The 22,047-nt window shown below is 39.7% G+C and overlaps 1 protein-coding gene across 15 annotated transcripts in view; it reads right to left on the minus strand.

Annotated features, from left to right (window-relative positions):
- Window positions 1-22,047, minus strand: part of CFAP47 (cilia and flagella associated protein 47) — a 260,884-nt gene that overhangs the window by 136,609 nt on the left and 102,228 nt on the right. For 13 of the 15 annotated variants that reach the window (XR_006415883.1, XR_006415885.1, XR_006415884.1 and 10 more), the window contains 8 exons: window positions 19,510-19,660; window positions 16,917-17,005; window positions 16,525-16,611; window positions 11,498-11,580; window positions 9,832-9,977; window positions 7,921-8,029; window positions 5,253-5,479; window positions 1,823-2,000 (listed from right to left, as the gene is read on the minus strand). Coding sequence is in view for 12 of the 15 variants with exons in the window: in XM_044441887.1 (XP_044297822.1) it covers window positions 1,823-2,000; window positions 5,253-5,479; window positions 7,921-8,029; window positions 9,832-9,977; window positions 11,498-11,580; window positions 16,525-16,611; window positions 16,917-17,005; window positions 19,510-19,660 (1,070 nt within the window). In the remaining 3 variants the exon portion in view is untranslated. The remainder of the gene's footprint in view (window positions 1-1,822; window positions 2,001-5,252; window positions 5,480-7,920; window positions 8,030-9,831; window positions 9,978-11,497; window positions 11,581-16,524; window positions 16,612-16,916; window positions 17,006-19,509; window positions 19,661-22,047) is intronic. The other 2 variants (XM_044441879.1, XM_044441883.1) reach the window with 2 other exon arrangements.

Raw genomic sequence — 22,047 nt, forward strand, 5'->3', positions numbered from 1 at the left:
AAAGTGACAAAAAGGAACTGATGCAGAAAATGCTGTCTGTATTTTGGAATGTGGGGATTGGAATCTGCTCCCTCAAAGTGCCTCCTTCCAAAAGAGAGACCTCAGGTGGGACATACTATTTCTCCAAGCCTTCATGATTTGATAGTGTTTGCTTGACTCCATGGTGTAAGCTTCCCCCAGATACAGGGGCAAAGAGAGTGGCCATCTGGCAGTGGCAACTTTCCACATTATGAACCAGAGGAAGCCTCTAAGGTGCCAGTAAACACCCCGCCCCCAAAGGCTGAAGGAAAAAGCTGGTGGAAAATAAATCTGTCAAATATGCATGCATACAGGAAAAGAGAAAGGCAAAGTACATTATAAAAAAGAGGGAAAGACTCAGAGACTTTTTTCCTGTATTGAGCTAGCCATTGATCACTCCCTGGGGGTCCCACTTGTTGTGCATGTTCATTCGGATGAGATTCCCAAGAGCGCATGAGAAACAGCCTGTTTTAGGGGGACTTATAGCTCAGACTCTGAGGATGATGTGGAGCTGGCTGAATCAGACTGAGGTTGAGAGCTCACACTCTGATAATGTGCGCCCATATATGCCCTCCCGCCCATTGAGATCAGTGACGGATGCCCTTCTCCGGGAACCCTCTGTGAATGATATTAGGAGGGCGAGTACCCGGAGAAGGGCTTTCTCTGTGGTGGCGCCCCATCTATGGAATGCGCTCCCCAGAGAGGTCCGCCTGGCGCTGCCATTATTTGTTTTTTGGCGCCAGGCTAAGACCTTTTTATTTAAAACTTATTTTAATTGCTGAATTATTGTATTTATTAGGATTTTAAATTAGCCGAGAATGCACCAGGGGTTTTTAAATGTTTTTTTTTCTTTTAAATTGTTATATTGTTATTGTTTATGTATGTTTTTGTGTACTTTTTGTGAGCTGCCCCGAGGCTTTGTTCCGATGGGGGTGGCATAGAAATGTTTTAAATAAATAAATAAATAAATAAATAAATAAATAAATAAAGGAATTGTTGTTGTAACAGACAGGCCTGCACCTGCAGACTCCCTCCCAGTCTACCAGTCCAAGCCTGTTCTGGATGGAAGTAACTCAAGGATACCCATGGGGCCCAGTCTCTCTCCCGCCTACGGGAATGAAGCAGATGAAGGACAGGAGGGAGGAGATTTGGAATTGAATAGTCTCTCAGATGGAAAACACCAGCCTGCTGAAGACATGGACCCAAGAGGCTGTCATCACAGCCGCAGGCTGACCCAATTAGGGACTCAGAGTGCAGAATGCAGGGGCACCCGATTCCACAATGCTCCTCCTTCCAGAGACAGGCCCTGAATGGTTCTTAAGCAAAGCTTTGGGTAAAGGAGGGGCATTGATGGGGTCAACACATCTCTTCTGTATGCTCAGAGGCTTGTGGATGCTTTTTATAGTTTTCCATGTAAAATAAATATGCTTACAAGAAGTGCCAGAGGGGCTATCCTGAATGAGAGGGACAACACCACCATGACCAGTAGAAAGTAACTGAGTGAGAAAGCAGGAACCATGCCCCTCTGAGGTGGTAGTCAGAGAGTGGGGTGGGGTGGGGTGGCTGTCATAGAAGTGTCCTGCAATCCTACAGGGTCAGGGTGAGACTGCACAGAAACTACAACACTTTCCCATGGGAAAGGAGCTTCAGACTGTCTCTTCTATCCCCAGCAATTAGTGTCCCTTCCAGGAGCTTAGCTTAAGAACATATAGTGCCTTTGATCATATTTGGATGAAAGATGGGAGATAATGGAAAAGGGTTTAAGACATTTCTTTTGCTTCAGTTCCAATAAGGTATTTATTACCTGTTTTTTTCGCAGGCCAATGATCTCCTTTTCCTGATTGCAAGGAATTAACTCTGCTTGATGTCAGCACAGGTATAGATATTTTTGGAGAAACTTCAAAACACTCAGGCATGCTTACTTCAACGCTGTACTCAATGTATTTTTCAGAGAATTTAGGATGATGCGGTGGAACCCCTTTCTGTAAATAACAGAAGAGGCGTTTGTGTTAAGTGTTTGTGCAATTGCAACTAAAATCAGCTGCTTTTAGAGACAAGGTGCCAAAGAAGAAGTTAAACCAATATGTCATTCATCAGGATTCAGCTCTGAAGAGTTAGTGACTGAAAAATCTATATTCTTGGACTTTTTTGTATACATTCTGTTTTTCAAGAATGTGGCCTTAGTACCAAATGCCTAAAAACAAAGAAGGTTTCAACCAAAAGGAAGCCAGTTTATTTTCTAAAAAAAATAATTTCTGGCCTACCCTTCAGTCTAGAGAAATCCCAAGATGTTTTTTTTAAAAAGTTCAAATGATCCTAAAATCACAATTCGACTACAGATATAAAAAGGAGGAAAAAATAAAGCATGAAAGACCTAAGGCTTGCCTAGAAGGTATGTTTTTGCCACTTGCTGAAAGACAAGTAAAAGGAGAATGCTCCTCTCATGCTCATCCATTGCCATTGCAACTAAAAAGCCAGACCTTCATTTTCTCCAAAAATGCTTTATAGCAGCAAATGCTATTCACATCATGCTGCAGGTTGGATTTACTAGTGCAATGTAATTTCTATTTCTGCAGGTGCCAAATTAGATCCTGCCTAGAGCCAGCATGAGTAAAAGTGGATCATTTGGTGGGACCTTCTTGGCACCCTCCTCTGGGGAACACTTGGGATAAGTCATAGAGTGCCACAGCTAGAAGGCTGTGACTAGAACAAATTGGTTGGAGGCACAGGCTCCTGTTTTCAAAGACTGTTTAAGTGGGAAATTGCCATCATAAAGAATGAGCATTTTGATTTTCAGGTTTAAGTACATATTGTTGGAGAGTGTTGGACATGTTGAATGCTCTAGAGCAGGGGTCTCAAACTTGCGGCCCGCGGGCCAATTGCCGGGACAGGCGGGGCACAGGGGAGGGGCCCTGCGGCCTTCAAAGCGCTGGCGGCGCCAAGGCGATATAGCATCCTCTGGGAGCGACGCGGGATGAGCAGCCCACCACCACCATGGTGGTGGAATACTTGATGTGGCCCAGCCTCACCCAGACTGCCCCCAGGTAAGCTGAGTTTGAGACTCCTGCTCTAGAGCAAACTCTACTATGAAGAACACCTGCCAGCCAACTGATCTACCTTCTAAATAATAGTTTTGTTTGCCATTTCAAAACCTTGCTTTGCTTTCAGTCATTCCAGAAGAGAGAAACTGTTCTACATACCTGCATGGTGCCTCTGCGCAATGTACAGTGCAATACAATTGGGTACAATACATTGGTTTTGGATCAGGTTCACACTAAGCCTTGCAAATACACCATGATGGCTTAGTCATGTCTGGAACAACCCATAGTACACCTGACAGACAATGGTTTTCCTGTTGTTTATACTCCCCTCCATTCCGCTCAGTTCTCCAGCCGGGGCCAACACATGTCCCAAGGTAATTTGTATAAATATCCATCTTGCCACTGCAATAACATTCTCTTTCCCTTCCTGCCTTATTATTTTTCAGTGCTTTAAAATGCACCAATGACATTATAATTTTTAAGATTATGATTATCAGGTATTGGCAAGTGTGCAATTATTACTGTCCCATATTGACTTGCCTAGAGAATGAACAAATTTCCTCCCAAAGTGCTCTTTCAGCTTTAGTGGAAGGACAGTCACAAACAATGAATGCTGAAAGAGTAATAGGGGCTTTTTTGCTTCTCTTGCCAAATGGAATTGTATTCATTTGCAGAAACCCATGATGTTGTGGGAATAAGATTGAGAACAGAAGGAAGAGAATTAGGGAAGTTACTTTGAGCCCCTTGGGGAAAAAGTGGGATATAAATCAGGAAGGAAGGAAGGAAGGAAGGAAGGAAGGAAGGAAGGAAGGAAGGAAGGAAGGAAGGAGGAGATAATCCTTTATGGGTATGAATAACACTGAACAAGGCATGGATTCTCTGTTTGACTTGTTCACAAAAAATAAGCCAACCTTATGGAAAATGTAGCAGACTTAGCATGTACAACCCACCATGACAAGCTGCCCATTCTTTATATCCACATATCACTTAATTAACCTTTGTATGGCTATTACCCATAAATTAATTCCTGTTTTCCTTGCTGTCATTTTTTCCAGGGGACACCTTGCAATTTCATTTAGGACTAGTTAATGGATTCCTTTCCATATTGCTTCAAAGACATTGTACTATTAAATTAGAACAAAATAAGATAGGATGAAACACAGTGGTCTATGGGCCTCATTCACATTTTGAAATTCATTAATGAATATAGGGTTCTTTCAAATATTTTAGATAAAAAGTTAAAGATTAATAATGCCTGCTTTATTTATTGGTTAGATTTGTACCTTCCATTCATATCAAGAAAATGGCACTCATGGAAGGTAAATAAACACTTGATTAAAGTCTGAAGGGGCATAGGATCCTGAAGGATCTGGCCTTGAAAAAAGCAGTCAATATGTGTCCAGATGTGTCTGAGGGATAGATGTGACTGCCCTTTCTGTAGCAGTCCTTCCAGCCCTCCAGAAAATGCAACTCAATGGGGGATAGTGCTAAATATGCTATATTGTAGGTTTGGGGACTGTTGGGGATTGATGATCACCAAAGACTGAATGGAAATACGCTACATGGGGTGAGCTCTGCTCGACTACTCAGGGCACTAGAGGAGCTATTGTGGGGAGGAGGCCAAGGAAGTCTGTTCCTGCTAGCCCCATTGCACACAGCTAAAAACGGACCAAACTCTGTGTGTTATTAATGGAAGTATTCAATTACAAAACAAGACTTTAAAGAAGAGCTTGGGAATTGTATAGTTCTCCATAATTTTTGCATAATGGGCAAGAATGAAGAGGGAAAACTACTCATAACCATGTGTTTTCCTAAGAAACTCAAAGTCCTGCAAAACATCCTTAAATTTCAATAATTTCCCCCCAGTCCAGATAATAGTGAAAAAAGCATGTCTTTCCAACAGGAAAAAAATGAATATGCTTTTCCCCATCACAATTTCTGACCTTGCTGGCACAAGTCAAGGTTGGGCCAGTCACTTACAAATCATGGTGGTTGGGTTGTAAGAAGACAGGGATGAGAGAAAGCAGCTATGGATCCACAAAATTCTTTGTCTCCATTGCAAGCTCCACCCAGGTAGGTGAGCTACAGACAAATCTACCCCTCAACGTAACAGATTGTAAAGTATTCTGCAGCTTCCCCTGACCTCATAAGCAAGAAGCAACATTATATGAATATTTTAATCAATAGTTTTACCTCAACTTTTGACATCCCTAAAGCTGCTATTGCAACTCGAACACTGCTGCTCTCGAGTGTCCCTGTAGCCTCTCTTCGCATATACTCCAAGGCAGACATCTGCTGTTGTGCAGCAATTGCCAAAGCCTTCTCCCTGGCTTCGTTGACTAAGGGGAGCTTTAGCTTTTCTTCAAGTGTATTAGTAAGACAACATTTCAGACAAAGAACAGGCTGTGTTCCATTCTGACCTGTAATAAACAAAGTCATTTGTCCTCTGTTTTTACATCTTCATGCAACACTTTTGCAAAGTACAAGAAAGTAAAAGGTAAGGATTCACTGAAATAATGTCATATTGCAGACAGTTTCCTCCACTGTTCTCATGAAAATTGTGCATCCAGCTACACATCTACACAACTCTCACCTGAAAAAACAAACCATGCAGATACTAAGTTGATACAGCAGCTATACATTAGAAACTGGGGCTGAAGCCTACTGCTAGAGAGAGCAGACAAGATAAGGACCCAGTTCTAATGACCACCATATTACAACAAGCCATGGAGCCTTTTTTAAGCCACTGCATATGCTGGCCCATGTTGGGAATGCCTGCCATCGTCACATATCCTTATTTTTTTAGTCTTTCAAGGAAATTAAGGTGGCTTTCACAGTCCTTCTCCACTCCATTTTACCCTCACAACATCAACCCTGTGAGCTATGTTACACTGAAAGTGAGTGACTGGCCCAAAATCACCCATTGAGCTCTTCACTGGGAACTAGGAGCTGGATCTTCGGGGTCCTCAGCCAAGTACTGCAGCACCACTCCACACATTGTCATGGCATCCACACCAGGCCATAGGAATTGATTCAACAGAAACAATGCTTGATAACCTATGGCTGATGCTGGGATATTTGAATGTTGTTTCCCTTCAAACAAATCATGCAGACCCGGTTTGGACAATTAAATCTGCAGAGCCAAGGAAAGTAATACAGAAAATAGCCTCTGTCATGTCCAGGACTTAAAGAAACTGCCATAGCTTCTTTAAGCTGCAATGATCGTGTGAACTGGGTGAGAAGACAAGGTTGTTAAGGCCTAGTGTTACAAACGTATGTGTCAACAAGATTCCTGAGCCTTTAACAGCTAAAGCTTTCCACAAAATGGAAATCAAAAAAGGGAAATAACTTAATCTGCTAAATTCTAAATGTCACAATGCTGCAGAAAGTACAGAGGCTAGGAAAAAAAATAAGTTGCTAGTCTTAATTCCCTGTAAAAGAACACTGAACTGTGCTAATAGATTTTCACACTAGCAGTTAAGCCAGGTAGTTTAAACAAAAAGATAAACCACTGCTCTTTCTCATGCCTTTGAAACTGTAGTGATGATATATTTTATTGTTTATTTCTTATAATAAATAAATATTTATTTACTTGCCAGAAGAAAAAGACTTATATATATATATAACTTTCATAAACCATGAAAATTCCAGATCCACTTTTCTGAAGCTTAAATATCTTATATTGGAAGGCAAGGCTGGTGATTGATATATGGTATAAACAGATGAGTACCCAGTGCATATGCAAATGTGCATTTTAAAAATCCACTTCCAGATTACAGCTCAATCTCGAGCATGTAAAACTGAACGCATTAAACAATGGGGGTCAAGTGAGCTCAAAAGGGCTTTACATGTCCTGTTGTCAGTGCTGTATATCTCTGACCCAATGGTACTAAAGAACCATAGCTGTATTTCTCTCTGATATTGTTATGACAGTAGATGCCCTGTTCTGGAGGAGGATGGAGCTTGTCTCCATGAGCAACAATTCCTTGCTGATAGGGCTGTTTGGCTCTCATTAAATGAACATGCAGGCATATGTTTGAATCACAAGCCATGAAAGAAAGGTCACTTGTGCAGTAACTGTAGCTCTTTCAAAGTAATTTGCTAGTATGAGTCTATGCAATGTGAATGCAGGCTATATAAGCCATTATCTACAAGAATTGCAATTACTGATAAGTAACCTTTACATCTCCTTTGACTATCACCTGTATGGATTGCCAGCTTGTGGTCATTATCAACCAGCAATAAATTCTAATGGCAGCATGGCTGGAGGATCCTAATTGAACAAAGATGGTAAATTTGATCTTTATAGGCCAAATTAAGTAATGTAGCATAAATATTTAAAAGGTCCTTTTAAAAAGCTAAACAGTTTCCAGGCCTGAAATAGTTTCAAGAATTCCACTTTAAAGCAGTTTTGTGCCTTCAAGGGTACTTTTGCCGTTTTGATCAATGGCCAAGACACAACATATATCAAATTTGAATATGTTTGATCCAGGAACATTCAGTTGGCAGAGTGCTTACAGAAGTAGAATCATAGCATATGCCTTAAAATATACAATGCTGGGACAAGTCAGGGAAAAAAACCTGTAACTGATAATGATATATGGAGAATATTGAAAATTATTTGTACCTGCAAAGTACTGGCTTGTGGCAGAAAAAGCAATTTTGTGGGCAATAAGTAATTTGTAATCTGAAGAAAAATGAGCTACCATTTGAGGACACAGAAAAAGACATATATTATATATTGGACACTTCTCTGATATTCTTTACTGAAAAATACTTGACTTCTTTCTATATTTATTACACCTGAAAGTGTAATGCATTGCAAAAACATTTTTATTTCCCTCCCATTCTTGTACTCTACCTTCTAACATACTGCTAATGCACAGAACATTTGGGCTATCCAGCGGAAGCAAGCCTGAAGGCAATGGTAAACCACATGTTCCCTCCACCAGGTACACGAATTCCCCAATCTGAAACAGAAGGACATATGCATTTCAATTGTGAAAGCAACTCAGGCAGAACAAATTAGAAGTCTCTCAGACTATAAACAAACAAAATCCATTATACTAACATTGAGGTTTGGCATATAATATTTCATACACCTGAAAACCTTTATTTTAAAATCTTTTAACTAAACCAAAAAGGATATAATAAGGAATATACACTAGAATAACATTAGTAACTCTAGCAACTTTAGTAACATTGCACAATAATAACAGTAATAAACCAAGGCATTGCAATGTTTTACTAAATTACCTTGCCAAGAGGTGTGCAACTGCTCATTAATTGCCTATAAGGAATGATGTGATTATCTCTGCCCATTTCAATTGAGCCTTAAATACTACAGTGTAGGGCCACAAGGTTGGTGGCTGGTTTGCAGGGGATGGGGTATAAGGCAGGACTGAGGGAACTGGGTCTCTTCAGCCTGGAGAAGATGAGACTCAGAGGGGATATGTTGGCGACATACAGGTATGTGAGGGGATGTCACATGGAGATGGGTAGAGATCTGTTCTCCCCTGCAGAGAAAGGCAGGATGCACTCCAGCAGAGCAAAGCTCAGGGAGCCAAGGTTCCATTTAGATGCCAGGAAGCACTTCCTGACAGTTAGGACCCCGAGGGTGTGGAATGGGCTTCCACAAGAGGTCATTGAGGCCCCATCGGTGTGGGTGTTCAAGGATAGACTGGATGTCCACATGGTGGGCATGTCGTGAGCGGAGCCGGCTGGTGCCAGAGGTCAGACTAGATGGCCTGGGAGACCCCTTCTGACTCGCTCTATTTCTATGTTTCTATGTTACTACAACTGTCCATGGGATGAACCAATAAAAAAGTAGTTTTGGGGTATTCAGATTGTACCTTGGCTTCATTGCTGTGCCACAGAATTCTGGTAGGCAGAAGCAGTAACAGCTATCACACAGAATTTTAAAATGTTTTTGTTTTGCTTTCCTGAACTTATTTTGCCAGCATCTGCATGGCCTTGCACAGAGTACTTCAAAGACAAGCATGTCAGCCTGTTATTATCTTTGTAGACATGGTGCATTCTTTATATACTAAGATCAAAAAAGTCAAACTATTGTTATTCTGATATTTTACACATATGAATAAAAGTAAGATTAACACCTATACTGGCAGCCCATTCTGGAGTTCTAATTCTTGTAAAACTAAAGCAATGTTTCTGTCTTTATCAGGACAACCTGGACCCACTCATTAATTCTCAAATGCAAGTTCCATTTAATAAGGCTCAACAATTTATGGCTCTACCTTAGGCAATCTTGACACCTGTAAACGAAGGTCAAATTATGCAAGTGCCATTTTCATCTCCTCAGAATAGTTATTCTTGCGGTAAAAAATAAGACTGAAACAGCTTCAATTTCTTCAATTTCAATTCTTATGAAACTATCTTTTCAACAACCAAATGCCTTGGAACTGCTTAATATGGAAGCTTATCCTTTAAAAATAATCTAGTAATGAAAAAAAGATATACTATTTCCTTTCTTGAAAAATACATAGTGCTGTCAGACACCCTTACATAAAATAGAATTACAGTGCAATCCTACAAATCTCTATTTACGTTATTAGGGTTTACGTCTAGGTAAATGGCCATAGGATTGCCATTTTTTATGCATAATTTTAAATGACTATATTGTAAAAGTTCAATGCAGTTAGTCTTGGCATCAGTATTCCACTTTAAATTGGTTTACCTGAACTGATGTTGCTTGCAGCACAATAATGAATTCGTTCTATCTCTATGTGTGACCTGAAGAAAATGTATTTACCTGTTCATTGACAAAAATTACAGCACAATAACGTTTTCCCATATTAAAAGGGAGATAGTGAAGGCTGAGCACTGTAGAACTCCCTCCATTCAGGAATATTATATTCACTGGGCTGAAGAATTCTTGCAAGCAGCTCTTTTCATTACCTGCCAGAATTTAGAGGTTTGTATAAAAGCTGGTAAATATAACTCCTCCAATAAAGAAACATTGCAAGCTATAACCCCTAGAATGCCAAATAAATTATACCTTTAAAATAATGCTTCTAATACCCAAACACCAACATGAAATTGGATGCTTGCTGTAAAGGAATATATAACTGGAACAATGTTAATTCATGCTTTTTTATTTTCATCACCTCCAACTTTTATCATTTCCTGTTGCTCAAAGAACAGGACAATTTTGAACAAGTCACTATCTAAAAAGGGCCAAACAACACACTGAACATCGTATCTAGACTTACTTCATGCTTAGAGCAATCACACAAAAATCAATGGTACAAATTTGTTCAATTTCTAAGTCTCATTGATTTCAGTTGGTCTATTGTCATCATGGCTAAGACTGATTCTGACCCATTACTGGATTGGGTTTGAGAGTGACTCTCCTGATATATTTTTCTTCTTCCAAAAACAATCTGCATATGGTGGGGGAAGAATGGGTATTGGATCACAGCTGCATGGTGGGAAGAGGTGGGGTTAACTATTTCTCTCTGATTCATTCTCTTAAGCAAACCACCATGCCTCCCACAGTCACCAGTAGCTACATAGGGGAAACATGCAGACACAACATGGGCACTGAGAAATGTGTGTCAGGATGCTGGGGCAGGGACAGAGTCTAACGAATCATGAAATCAGTTTTACATACACAGTGAAGCTTCTTCCCCTTTTCCCTAAAACAAATATTTGTACAATCATTAAGCTAAAAGAACAGTTTCTAGCAGTGCAAGAGCAGGAATTCAGAATGCTATTTCAGTGGTTAAAATTAAAAAACTAAAATAAAATCCTTGGAGATGCACTAAAGTGTTCCCCTTTTTAACCTTATTGGGAAAAGAGGAAACTACTTCAGAACTATCTGTAAGGCTAGTATCCAATGTGACGTGAATGCTAACATCAGGTTGTGTTAGTGTGAGGGACCGCCAATATGATGCCAATAGCGCTAGCTGGTACAACATATTTTTCAATGGGATCTTCTCTGAATAGGTAATGCTAGTACCATTATGTTAGAGTTCCCTAACTCTAGCTTAAACTAAGTAACATTATTGCTCAGGTCACACTGAAAATTGCTCTACTGGAATTCATCTTAAGAAAGCAAGCATAATAGGACTGAAGACAGCACATGGGAAAGACAGGACTTTTAGATCTAAGGTGCTTCCTCTCCCTGCACCTGCCCATAATTTTCACACCATTGTATTATAGGTCCCATACTAGAAGCACCTTAAAGTGTGATCCAATGCTTGTTTACTTAAGAGAAAGTCTCATTGAATTCAATGAAACTTAAGACTAAGTTGCACTGTTAAGGCTAAAATATAGACGTGCACTATAACATCAATCAATATTAATGAAAAGGTTTAGGGGTTTAAAAGAAACATTTCTAAAAAGTTTACATGTATACCAGAAAAACAATTAAATAAACATTATTTAAAAGAAACAGTATTTTCAAAAGTGCATACCAGCACTTGAAATGTCTCCTTGACTGTAAGATTCACATACATCTACCACATCATGTGTATTCCTCAGGATATCAGTTTCGAAGCTAATAGAAAGAGAAGAACATTCATGTGCTTAAATGACCTGCAATTCAACTCTTAGCTAAACCCTTAAATGTGGCAGAACCCAGTATACCAGGTTAAGACCCATTTTGGGGACACTTCACAGAAGTATATAGACTTAGAACTTGGGGTGCATGAGGGATCTGATGGAAAGGGGTGCAAACCTAATGCATTTTCTGGACTCAGGGTGCCATTTCTGTTCTGTCAACCCTGTGCTGGTGCCAGTTGAAACTTATGCAAGTTGACCAAGTATGCATACTTCATTTCTAAAACAGATTGTGATCAGAATACTTTTCTTTTAAAAGCTGGGGAAATGTATGCAAAATTCATTCTGCTTTGCAATTTGTAATATGCATGCAATTTACAGAAATTGTGAAATTTATACAAATCACACAAATCTGGGCAAATTGTGGAGTGGAGGCACAAATCTGAAATTATTTCTCATAAAATTCAAGGTGCCCAAGGTACAGTGTCGGTAACTTCTTGCCTGGAACGCTACAATGTGTTCTATGTGGAATTGCTTTTGAAAATAGTCCAGATACTTCAACTATCTGAACAGGGCAGTGTGGCTACCGACAAGGACTGGTCCTCAAGAACATATCAATCCAGTTTTTCATCGGTTGCACTGGCTGCCTGTTATAGTCCAGGCTCAATTTAAAGTGTTGGCATTAGGGTGGGGCCAGGATATCTGATAGAACGCCTGTCTCCATATATATTCCTACTCAAGCACCAAGATCTTCAACAGAGATCCTTCTCCAAGAACAAGTCACTAACGAAGTGAGGGAGGAAATGGCGAGGAGAAGGGCTTTCTCTCTGGCTTCACCCCACTTAGGGAATATGCTGCCCAAGGAGACACACCAGGCATTTTCGCTGCTTTCTAACTGGTGCCAGGTAAAGATCTTTTTTATTTAACAGTAGCTGTAGTAGCTGAACTGGTTTTTAACATTGTTTTAACTTTTGTTGCTGCACGCTTTGTTGTGACTTTGCCTACATGCCAGATCTTTTTTTTTTTTTAATTAAAACATTTTTATGCCACCCCATTCGCCGAAGCCACGGGGCGGCTCACATCACTAAGTTAAAATAATTATAATATAAATTAAAAATATAAATATTAAATCAAAAATACAACAATACAGTATAAAATAAGCCGCCCTGGCCAGATAAAACCAATAATGTTAACAGTTAAAATGCCACTTGAATAAAAAGGTCTTCGCCTGGCACCGAAAAACAAATAGCGACGGCGCCAGGCGGACCTCTCTGGGGAGCGTGTTCCATAACTTAGGTGCCACCACAGAGAAAGCCCTCCTCCGAGTACCCACCCTCCTAATTTCTTTCATGGAGGGTTCCTGGAGAAGGGCCTCCGATCTCAAGGGGTGGCTGGGCATATATGTACTGATAGAGTTTATTCTTTTAATTGTTGTTCCTGCTGTTCTGTTGTTTTCTTGTAAGACACCCACAGAGCTCTTTATAAACATAATAAATAAATAAATATGAAGAAACTGACCTTGATATCTGATCCTGAAGAGTCCACTAAATGGCTTAATCTCGATATTTGCCTGAATGGTTAAACTAGGTCACAACATCTCGGAATGTTATTAACTCAGAAATCTTGAATTTGAAACTGTCTCTTCATCTGCAATTCCTAAATCTATTTGGAGTCTTATAGGAATCCCCCAAGCCATCAACTCAGCCCTTCAGTTACAATTCCATATAGTTAATTTGCTTATTTTAATGAAATTGTATATTTAGATGATCCCCTTGAGGTAATGGCTTACTAGCTCATGGTTAGCCATGTGTCACTGAACTATCCTACTTGTCTCAAGCCTATACACCACTGAAAATGTTTCATTGATTATGGCCTAGTAAGACAAAAGCCTCCGGGCATTTTGCTTTCCTTTATAGTATTTATATTTATATCTCTTTAATGTCAAACATACCACTTACAATTCATAAAATGGCTAAGGAATAAATCACTAATTTCACATTGCAACCACTGAGAGTTCCACAATTGATATCCTGTATTCTCTATTTTAAAAGGTATTCATATCTTAGATTGCTGTATTGAGAAATTCGGTCAGGTAATGTGGACTAAAGTTTCCTAGGTCTATCCAATAAAATATTCAAATTAATGTCAATATAATCTGAAGCATGGCCCTGACTTTCTGACATAACTAAGGTTTGATAATGATATAGAAGTGACTCATCATTATATTGATTTCTATATATCATGCCAAACCAATTACATATAATAATAAAAGTCTGTGTCATGTGTGCTGACTCAGAGGAGTCTTTGACACACGTAGAGGAGGAGGAGACTTCCCATGGGAAATAGACTTAATTGCAGGAAGATGTATATCTGGTGCCAGTGGTACAAACGCCTCCCCCCACCCACTCCCTGATGAAGCTCTTCAAAGAGAAGAGGGCACAGATGGGAGTAGGATTCAAGGAGGAACTGACAGCAAACTGCAGTCAGACAGCAGTCGGGTGGTTGCTGAGGGAACAGTTGAGGTGCCTGATAACTGTCTTGGGCATGCGGGAATTGGCATTGGCCCAACATGGGGGTTGGAAAATGCCCACTCTCGCAGACACATGCCCACACTAGGGCAATTGGAGACAAGAGAGTTGGAAAGACAGAGGGAAAGAAGTTTGTCGGATCCGCCCATTGATTGGTGGCCCAGGTGAGTCAAAAGCTTTCCGTGAACTGATCTCATTCAGAAAGGGAGGACAACCTCACCACCATCACGATCATTATCATCATCGCTTCCTGTCAATTTCACATAGAATAAAGATCTTAGCAACAACAGCCGGGTTCGTTGTTTTTGTTGGGAAGGAGTGCCAGCCTCACGACAGCCTATAGCTTTTGGCTGCTTGGGTAAAACAAGTCTAAAAGATCCCTTGGCTTCACATAACTAATTATGTCTTTAGTCTTTGGCCATAGTAGGGTTGAGTTTACATGAGAAATTTTTCAAATTTCACTGAGTTGCTTACTCAAGGGCCCTTTTTAATTAATAAGGAAACAAAGAAACAAACTTACTACCCATATAATTAAAATTTCTCAATCGCTAAAAAAAAAAGTTTGAAAATGGGACATTTGCATGTTTCTTTCTTGTAAATGAGGACAGAAAATCTATTTCATAATAGTAGCTAAAAAGTTAGATCATACCCGGGACATGTGAATTCACCCATCATAAATCTTACATAGCTTAAGCTTGAAAAGGAAGCTAGCTTTGCAATAGCGATCAAGAATATCTTTAAGCTTCCAGAATCAAGCTGTATTTACAGATAATAGTGGACACAATCCAGCCAATTTTAAGTACTTCTAAGGCCCATTAATTTTAGTGGAAACACATGCTCCAATGGAGCCAAAGTTAAAGGCTTGACTCTAGATATTTTAATTCAACACCTTAAAATCCAGATTTAAAGTTTAGTTATGTAGTTCTCTTTTAATTCCTGAGAAGTTTTTATACTTGCTTTCATCAATAGCACATGGCAATAAGTACTTGAAACTGCAGTCTTATAAACACTTACCTGGGACTAAACCTCAACACACCTATCATATGTGCATGTTGTACAGTGGAGTAATCCTATGGCTCCTATCTGAAGGCCATACGTTTCTTAGATTCCTATCGCTAACATTGGAGGTTGCACTCTGACCCAGAGCTGGTCATTGCAGCTCCAACACTCTTCCTCGCTGGCTGTTCACTGGGTTGTGAAAACTGCCTCAGAAAGGGGTACATGAGGGCAGTGAGCAGGTGGAAGAGGAAGAGCTTAGGGAGGACAAGATACAAAATATCCTGAAGACACTCCAGTCTCATTCCCTTTCACTGTGGGATGCTCTAACTAGGCAGACAACGAAGCTCACCCAGCAAAAATGAACAGCAGGACACTGGGGAGGCAAAAGTCACCCCTACAGATCCTCCTGCTCTGCATTGGATGGCAATATGCCTCTGAGTTCAGGAGCTTACACACATACTTATAGAACTGAGCCCAGACTGACTAAAAGTCAGAACAAATGCAAAATGCCAAATGCAAAAATGAGATAAGTAAAGCTTGAAGCATTGGAAAGTCTGTTGCCCAGTACTTAACATGGGTATCACACCACTTTCTTGCATATTATCTGTCTAACTTCGTGAGACAGAAATATGCATCCAATTACTCCTTGCAATAATAAAATTAGTGATGCCAGGGTCAAACCAGGCTCCATCAACTAAAGCCTGAAAAAAGTAACCATTTTGATTCTAACACTGAATTAAATGAGCATCTGTTTTGATTTCAGATATTTCCAAAACACATCAAGGAACTTGGATTATACTAGGAATATCAAGTGTGCTTGTGAATGAGGTTTCTTTCACACCTTCAGCCTTGCCTCATTCAGTAAATTTTATGGGGGGTCCACACAAGTTAATCTTCACTCATAATCATCATCTTATGTTTCCTCTCTGCTTCTTCTATCTTTGTTTGTTTGTTTTAAGCACAGATAATCTACTGGGGAGAAAAAGATTGAACAAGTGAACAATGCCTTTTTAAAAGGTGATGCCAGGAACACTCCATCTGGGAGCATCTCAGGTCATTTTGTGCTTCCTCTTCCTTCTTACCCAATTCTTCAGAGGATTACTTTTAAAAAACTGATTTGTTAGTACTTCAATTGCTTTTTTTATTTTTCTGGTTCCCACTCCTTCCAATCAGAGATGTCAAAAACACCTGGAAAAGCACCTCAAAATACATAACATTTATACAGAATGGTCAGATGATTCTTTTTGTGAGTATTCCTATCACTGATATTTACAGACACACAACATTCCTGTGTTTTACATTAGCTGCACAAGTATTACTTTCTAGGACACTTTTTCTTACTACAGTTTGCCTAATGTAATCACCTGTCATATGTCAAAATCATATTGTGTATCAAATTAAGGCTGAAATCTTACCTTTTTATTTTTCCTTGTTTTATTTGGCTGACATGATCTAGCTTCTCTGGCTCAGTGATACAACTTGTTGATTCCACTAAAATGACCCTAAAAGAATCACCACCTTATCAAAATGCCTATAACTTTTGTTATAATAAAACATAAACATACTAATACCTTAGATTTTTAACATTGTAGCGGCACAATGCAATTAGCAGAGACTGACTTCACCCCCTGCTTCCCTCAGACCCCCTCCTAAACAGCTACATAGTTTCAGAAACACAACAACCAATCCTGGGTAAAACAATCCTATTCACTGTTTTTAAAAGTTTAAAACTAGAGTAGAAGATTACAGAAATAAATATAGCAAAAGAACTAGCTATGAAGGAAACAATTTTTATTTAACTATGTACCTGAATGACCCATCAATTTTGAAAGGACTTGTAACCTGAAGACTGAGTTTCTTCAATTCATAACATGGTGATTTGCATTTTAAGATACCCTATAAATAAACAGGAAAAATCTATTAGTCTGTGAAATGCATAAATACTTGCATAAAAGGTTTTACAAACAAAATGCACAACTGTTTGCATACCAAGTTGCGCAACCAGCTGCACTAACATAACTTTGGTTGAATTCTATTCTTGGGCATAGTTTGGAGATTTGATCCAGCCCAGTAGGCTGTACACCCTCTGACTCTAAGTATAACCTAGCTTTGTAAGCATAATGTAAAATCTAGTGTGAGAACTTAGCAATCTTGGGAGGTTTTTCTGCCCAACTTCTCAGAAGAAAGGAGGGGTGGACTTTAGAAGATCAAGATGCCTTAACAGAATAGCTGCAGACTCCAGCTAGGTGTTTTTGCCTGTAATGTTAGAAGCACTCCATGCCTAATCTTGCATGCCAATGAAGCTAGGAGCATCATGTTCAGCATCTTTAGTCTGAGACAGTATGTTTGTAGGGACCCCATCTGGGAATGTTGGGGGCATAGTTCAGCTTGGACCCCTGCCATGTAGAAATCCTGTGAACTATTCCAGAGAGAAGAGATTCTGATTTCTCACTAACTATTCTTGTATGCTAAACCTAAGTAATTTTCTGCATTTGGGAAAGTCTCTATATTTCCTGGGACTTTAGCCATAACTCTTCTTGAGTTATAAACCACAGACAGTTCTGCATCTAGTATCATGAAGCCGGTTCTCTAGGTACTTTCAATCTTGTTCCAAGAGTTCAGTCTCTGACTATGACTTTGTATCTTAATCTTCCTTAATCTAAACCATGGGCTGTTCTCTCTTAACTCATTTACCTCTACCATGCTGAAATGCAATGCCTTTTGAAGTGAGATCTTTGACACTTCATTATCACCTAAATAAGGCTAAATTACTGAGTTTGTATCTCTTTCAGTCTCCCATGATATGAGGAAGCTAAGTCACAGGCCATAAAAGTTTTGCAGAAAAGAAGCAAATGATTAATGGCTACTTTGAAGAACTATTCAATATTTGTGTTTAAATATTAAAAATGGCCAAAATTCTTTCCATTATCACAGTTCCTAAACATCATCCCTCCTTCCCCATGTAAAATGGAGGTTTTCAGGGTGTGTGGGAGTTGGATCACCTTAAGGTGCCCAGAAATTCAGTTAGAAAAGTTTAAAAACACATATTTTCAGCAGGCAAAAAACTTGCCTCCCAACATACGTGATTCCTGGGGGATGGCCCAGAAGGATACATATGGAAAGCCCTCTGAAAATGTATTAGAAATTCATGAGAGGAGGCTATCTCTCCCAGCCACCACCAATTGTTGAAATAGAGCTGTACTGAACAGCTATAATGAATCCATAAATTCACCTGTGGTAAGTCTGCGATTGAAAGATTCAAAAAGAATGTTATATAATTTCACTGTACAATGAACACTTTAAAAACCACCCAGAAAGCCTCCACTGTTGGGTGGTACAAAATTAATTAATTAAGTTCAATAAACAAAAGTACACCCATCAGAAGGTTCCTAAATTTATTGAAAGACTAAAGGCTGGAAGGCATGAATTGCAGAAATGTAGATATATCAGGGGAATATGAAGAAATGAGCAAAGCAAGAAAATTAGTACCAGCCCTCTTCTCAATTCTGCATAGTCCCATGAATCATGAAATTTGATGTGTTCTTACATAGTTTATTCTAGCAGCAAGACAGTAAACTTGTGCTTGTTGCACAAGATCTGGTCCATTGACCATTCCTTTGGAACACTTGAAAACACCCAAGGGTGGGGGGCATTAAGGAGAATATTCAAAGGACCCATTTTTCTCTAACTCTACCTGGTCTCATCCTCAAGGAAAAGTAGACTTAGTGTGCATGCAGTGAGGTTCTTCCTTTTATATTTGAATGGTAGACGCCCATGTGGATTGGGCTGTGTGTGTGCACATGCATACAAGGAAGAAAGAAAAATCTCTGGTAAATATGCACATAGTCTCAGTAGCATTGCCCCAAATGAGACAAAAGATTAATGTAAGAGAAGACCTAGTGCCCTACGTAGGGCTTTCAAACTGTTCATCATATATTTTCTTCCTTACATGGGAAATTATTTATTTATTTTTCGATTTATAGCCTGTCTTTTTCCTACAAAGGACTCAAGGCAGCTTACATCTCCTCCTCCATCTTATCCCTACAACAACATCCCTGTGAGGTAGGTTGAGTCTGTTGACTGGCCCAAAGTCACCCAGTTGGCTCCACGGCTGAGCAGGGACTAGAACCCAGAACGTCTGAGTCCCAGTCCCATGCTCTTAACCACTACACCACACCGGCTCTCATAGTGAAAAAATTCACTATTTACATAAATTATGTCACAATGTCCTAAATAAAAAAGCTGAACTTTAAACATGGACTTACTACTAATATTTTAAGGAGTTTGCTACATACAACACAACTAGCCATATAGCTTATTATGCTGCCTTAAACAAGACAAACCAATTATAACTCACTAGATATTTTCTGGAGTTGCCCCATTCAGTACATTATACTTACCTCAGGTTTAACAAGGCTAATTTTAGTCTTCAGGGTGAAAGCCATGGTAGCCCCGCCCACGCCAGATAAAGCCTTGGAAACAAGCAGCAGAACAGCTTCAGCAGGATATAGGAAGCGGCTAGTAAATTCCACATTTACACTTACATGGCTCCTAAATTGGGATTTAAATAATATATTTTGTAATGAGCTTATGGCAAAGGCTGAGAAAAACACAGTGGTTCTACATATCTAATACTGAGCTTCTTTTGCAAGGTTGCAAAAACTGGTAAAATGGCTAACTTTTAATAACATGACTCATGTAAGATCAAATCACAGGTCTACAGCATGACTTTCACAGAGATATGCCATATTACCCATAAGGTATACTACTTCCCTATCATCACGACCCTCACCTGGTGCTACTCACACTGTGCTCCTCATATGTGTTTACCAAGGTAGCACTGTTTGGGGATTTTATTAATTTATTATTTTTCATTCCTATGCCATCCCTTACTCCAATGGAATCTCTGGTTGGCAACTGAACTGCAACCATTGCCTCAGATTCTCCAAAATGAAATGCCTAATGCTGGATACTGCATTTCGAGGAATCCAAAACATGCTTTCTGTCATGACACAAAACTAAGCAGTTCCCACAACACCATCCCCAGACAAGTAAACATGTATGGGGCAAAAGGGTGAGTGAGTGACACAAGCAGTAGCTGTGCTAAACTGAGGATCAGATGGAGGAGCAGCAGGTCCAGGCAGGTGATCCAGCACCTGAGAACCAGCCAAGCAGAAGATCAGGTTACTGACAGGTCACCAGCACCACAGCAAGGTCTGTCAGTAGTCCTGCCCCAGCCTGAGAAAATCTGGTTTGGAAGGAGAGTTGAAAGAGCTCATCAAACTGAGATGAATAGAGGAGATGAGCCTGAGGGACTGTTGGGGAGAAGATAGAGAGAAGCCATTCTTTCCTTTGGGGTTCAAGGCAGATAAGAAATTAGAGAATTACTGAGGGTTGTTTTTTTAAAAATTACAAATATAAAAGAAAACAACTTTAAAACATTAAAAAAGGAAGAACAAAAATCTATGCACAGAGACCATTCAGAACATCATTTTTAACTGAATGGTCTCTATGCATAGATTTTTGTTCTTCCTTTTTATTCAAATGTTATTTTAATTGTTAATATTATTTATTCATTTTATTCTTTGGCCAGGGCGACTTAATTTATATTGTTAATTTATATTGTTTTATTGAATTCTATTTATTTATGGTTTGTGAGCCACCCCGAGGCTTCAGCGAATGGGGCGGCATAGAAGTCCCCTAAATAAATAAACTGTTCAACAATTTTATTGAAACAGAGTGTGCACTGCACTCATCTAACCAAGTTATCCCTGCCCAAATAAGGATATAGCTGGGATACCAGCCATTGCATTTCTCTGAGAACGCTTGAACCACAAGTGATAAATATGGCACCAAGATCACTCCCAAGTACTTCAGTGGGCACCACTCAGAGAGCCTAACTCCTTCACTCACCAGGTCTCAGTTATACATGTCAGATTGACTGCCTCATCCACTATCAGATCATGAATGAGGGAAGTTTTGTTATATACCTATCTGTCATTTTAAAGCAGCACCTGCAGTTCTGAGGGCAAGCTGATAGGGCAACCACCAAACCTGCTGATGAAGGATGACTGTAATCTTGCACAGCCAATTACCTGGGTTCATGTATCCCTCATCTGGCTAGCTTTTCATCCTCTATCCATTACTGCACCGATAGAATTCCCCCAAGATCCACTTGCCATTGTCAAAAAGACCAGCTCTCTAATTTTCAAATCAGGATTCCCCATCAAACATGAGAATATGGGTCAAACTGCATGTCATACCTTTCAGCTGAAATTGCAGGTGAAGCCATAGCTTTCCTTTTAATATATCTAAACTCTAATGCTATCCAGCTAGAAGTGATGCCCTGTAAGTTGACTTCAGAATAACCCATAAGGGAATATGAGTAGAAAAATATATCATTTAATCTTCTGTATGAGTTAAAGGGTATGCTTAATATTATAAGTTGAGATCTGGGAAATTATATCTTCCTTGCCTAAGTGGCAATTGCATCCTCTTGAGCAAAAAATTGGGGGGAAAAATCTCCAACAAAAATTTCCACAATGTTACCATAGGTGGATTCTTGTGTTGCTCAAACACCCAGGGAGTGTTGTTGTTCTTGTTTCCAAACTATTCATCCTGAGAACTCCTGAGCTGAGTTTTGTATCCTTTGAATCCTGACAATATGACGCACCACAAGTGGGCACTGATAGTCACTCAGTAAGAATGGCAAAAATCATCAAGGAAGAGTGACAACCTTGCCAGTAGCTTGAGAGAAGACTGCTCCAGCTACAGAGAAGATGGACTGGGTACCTCTGCTTGCTCCTGTAACAGTCTCCTCTGGTGGAGGAAATGAGAGTAAAGGATATAGCACAGCTGACCCAGGATCACTATGGTAATGCCGAGTGGATCCAGCACCCTGCCTTCTCCTATCTCTTGCACAACCCTGTCCATCCCAC

The sequence above is a fragment of the Varanus komodoensis genome, unplaced genomic scaffold (assembly GCF_004798865.1).
Source record: "Varanus komodoensis strain SLA01 unplaced genomic scaffold, ASM479886v1 scaffold4, whole genome shotgun sequence".
Classification (NCBI taxonomy): Eukaryota; Metazoa; Chordata; class Lepidosauria; order Squamata; family Varanidae; genus Varanus; species Varanus komodoensis.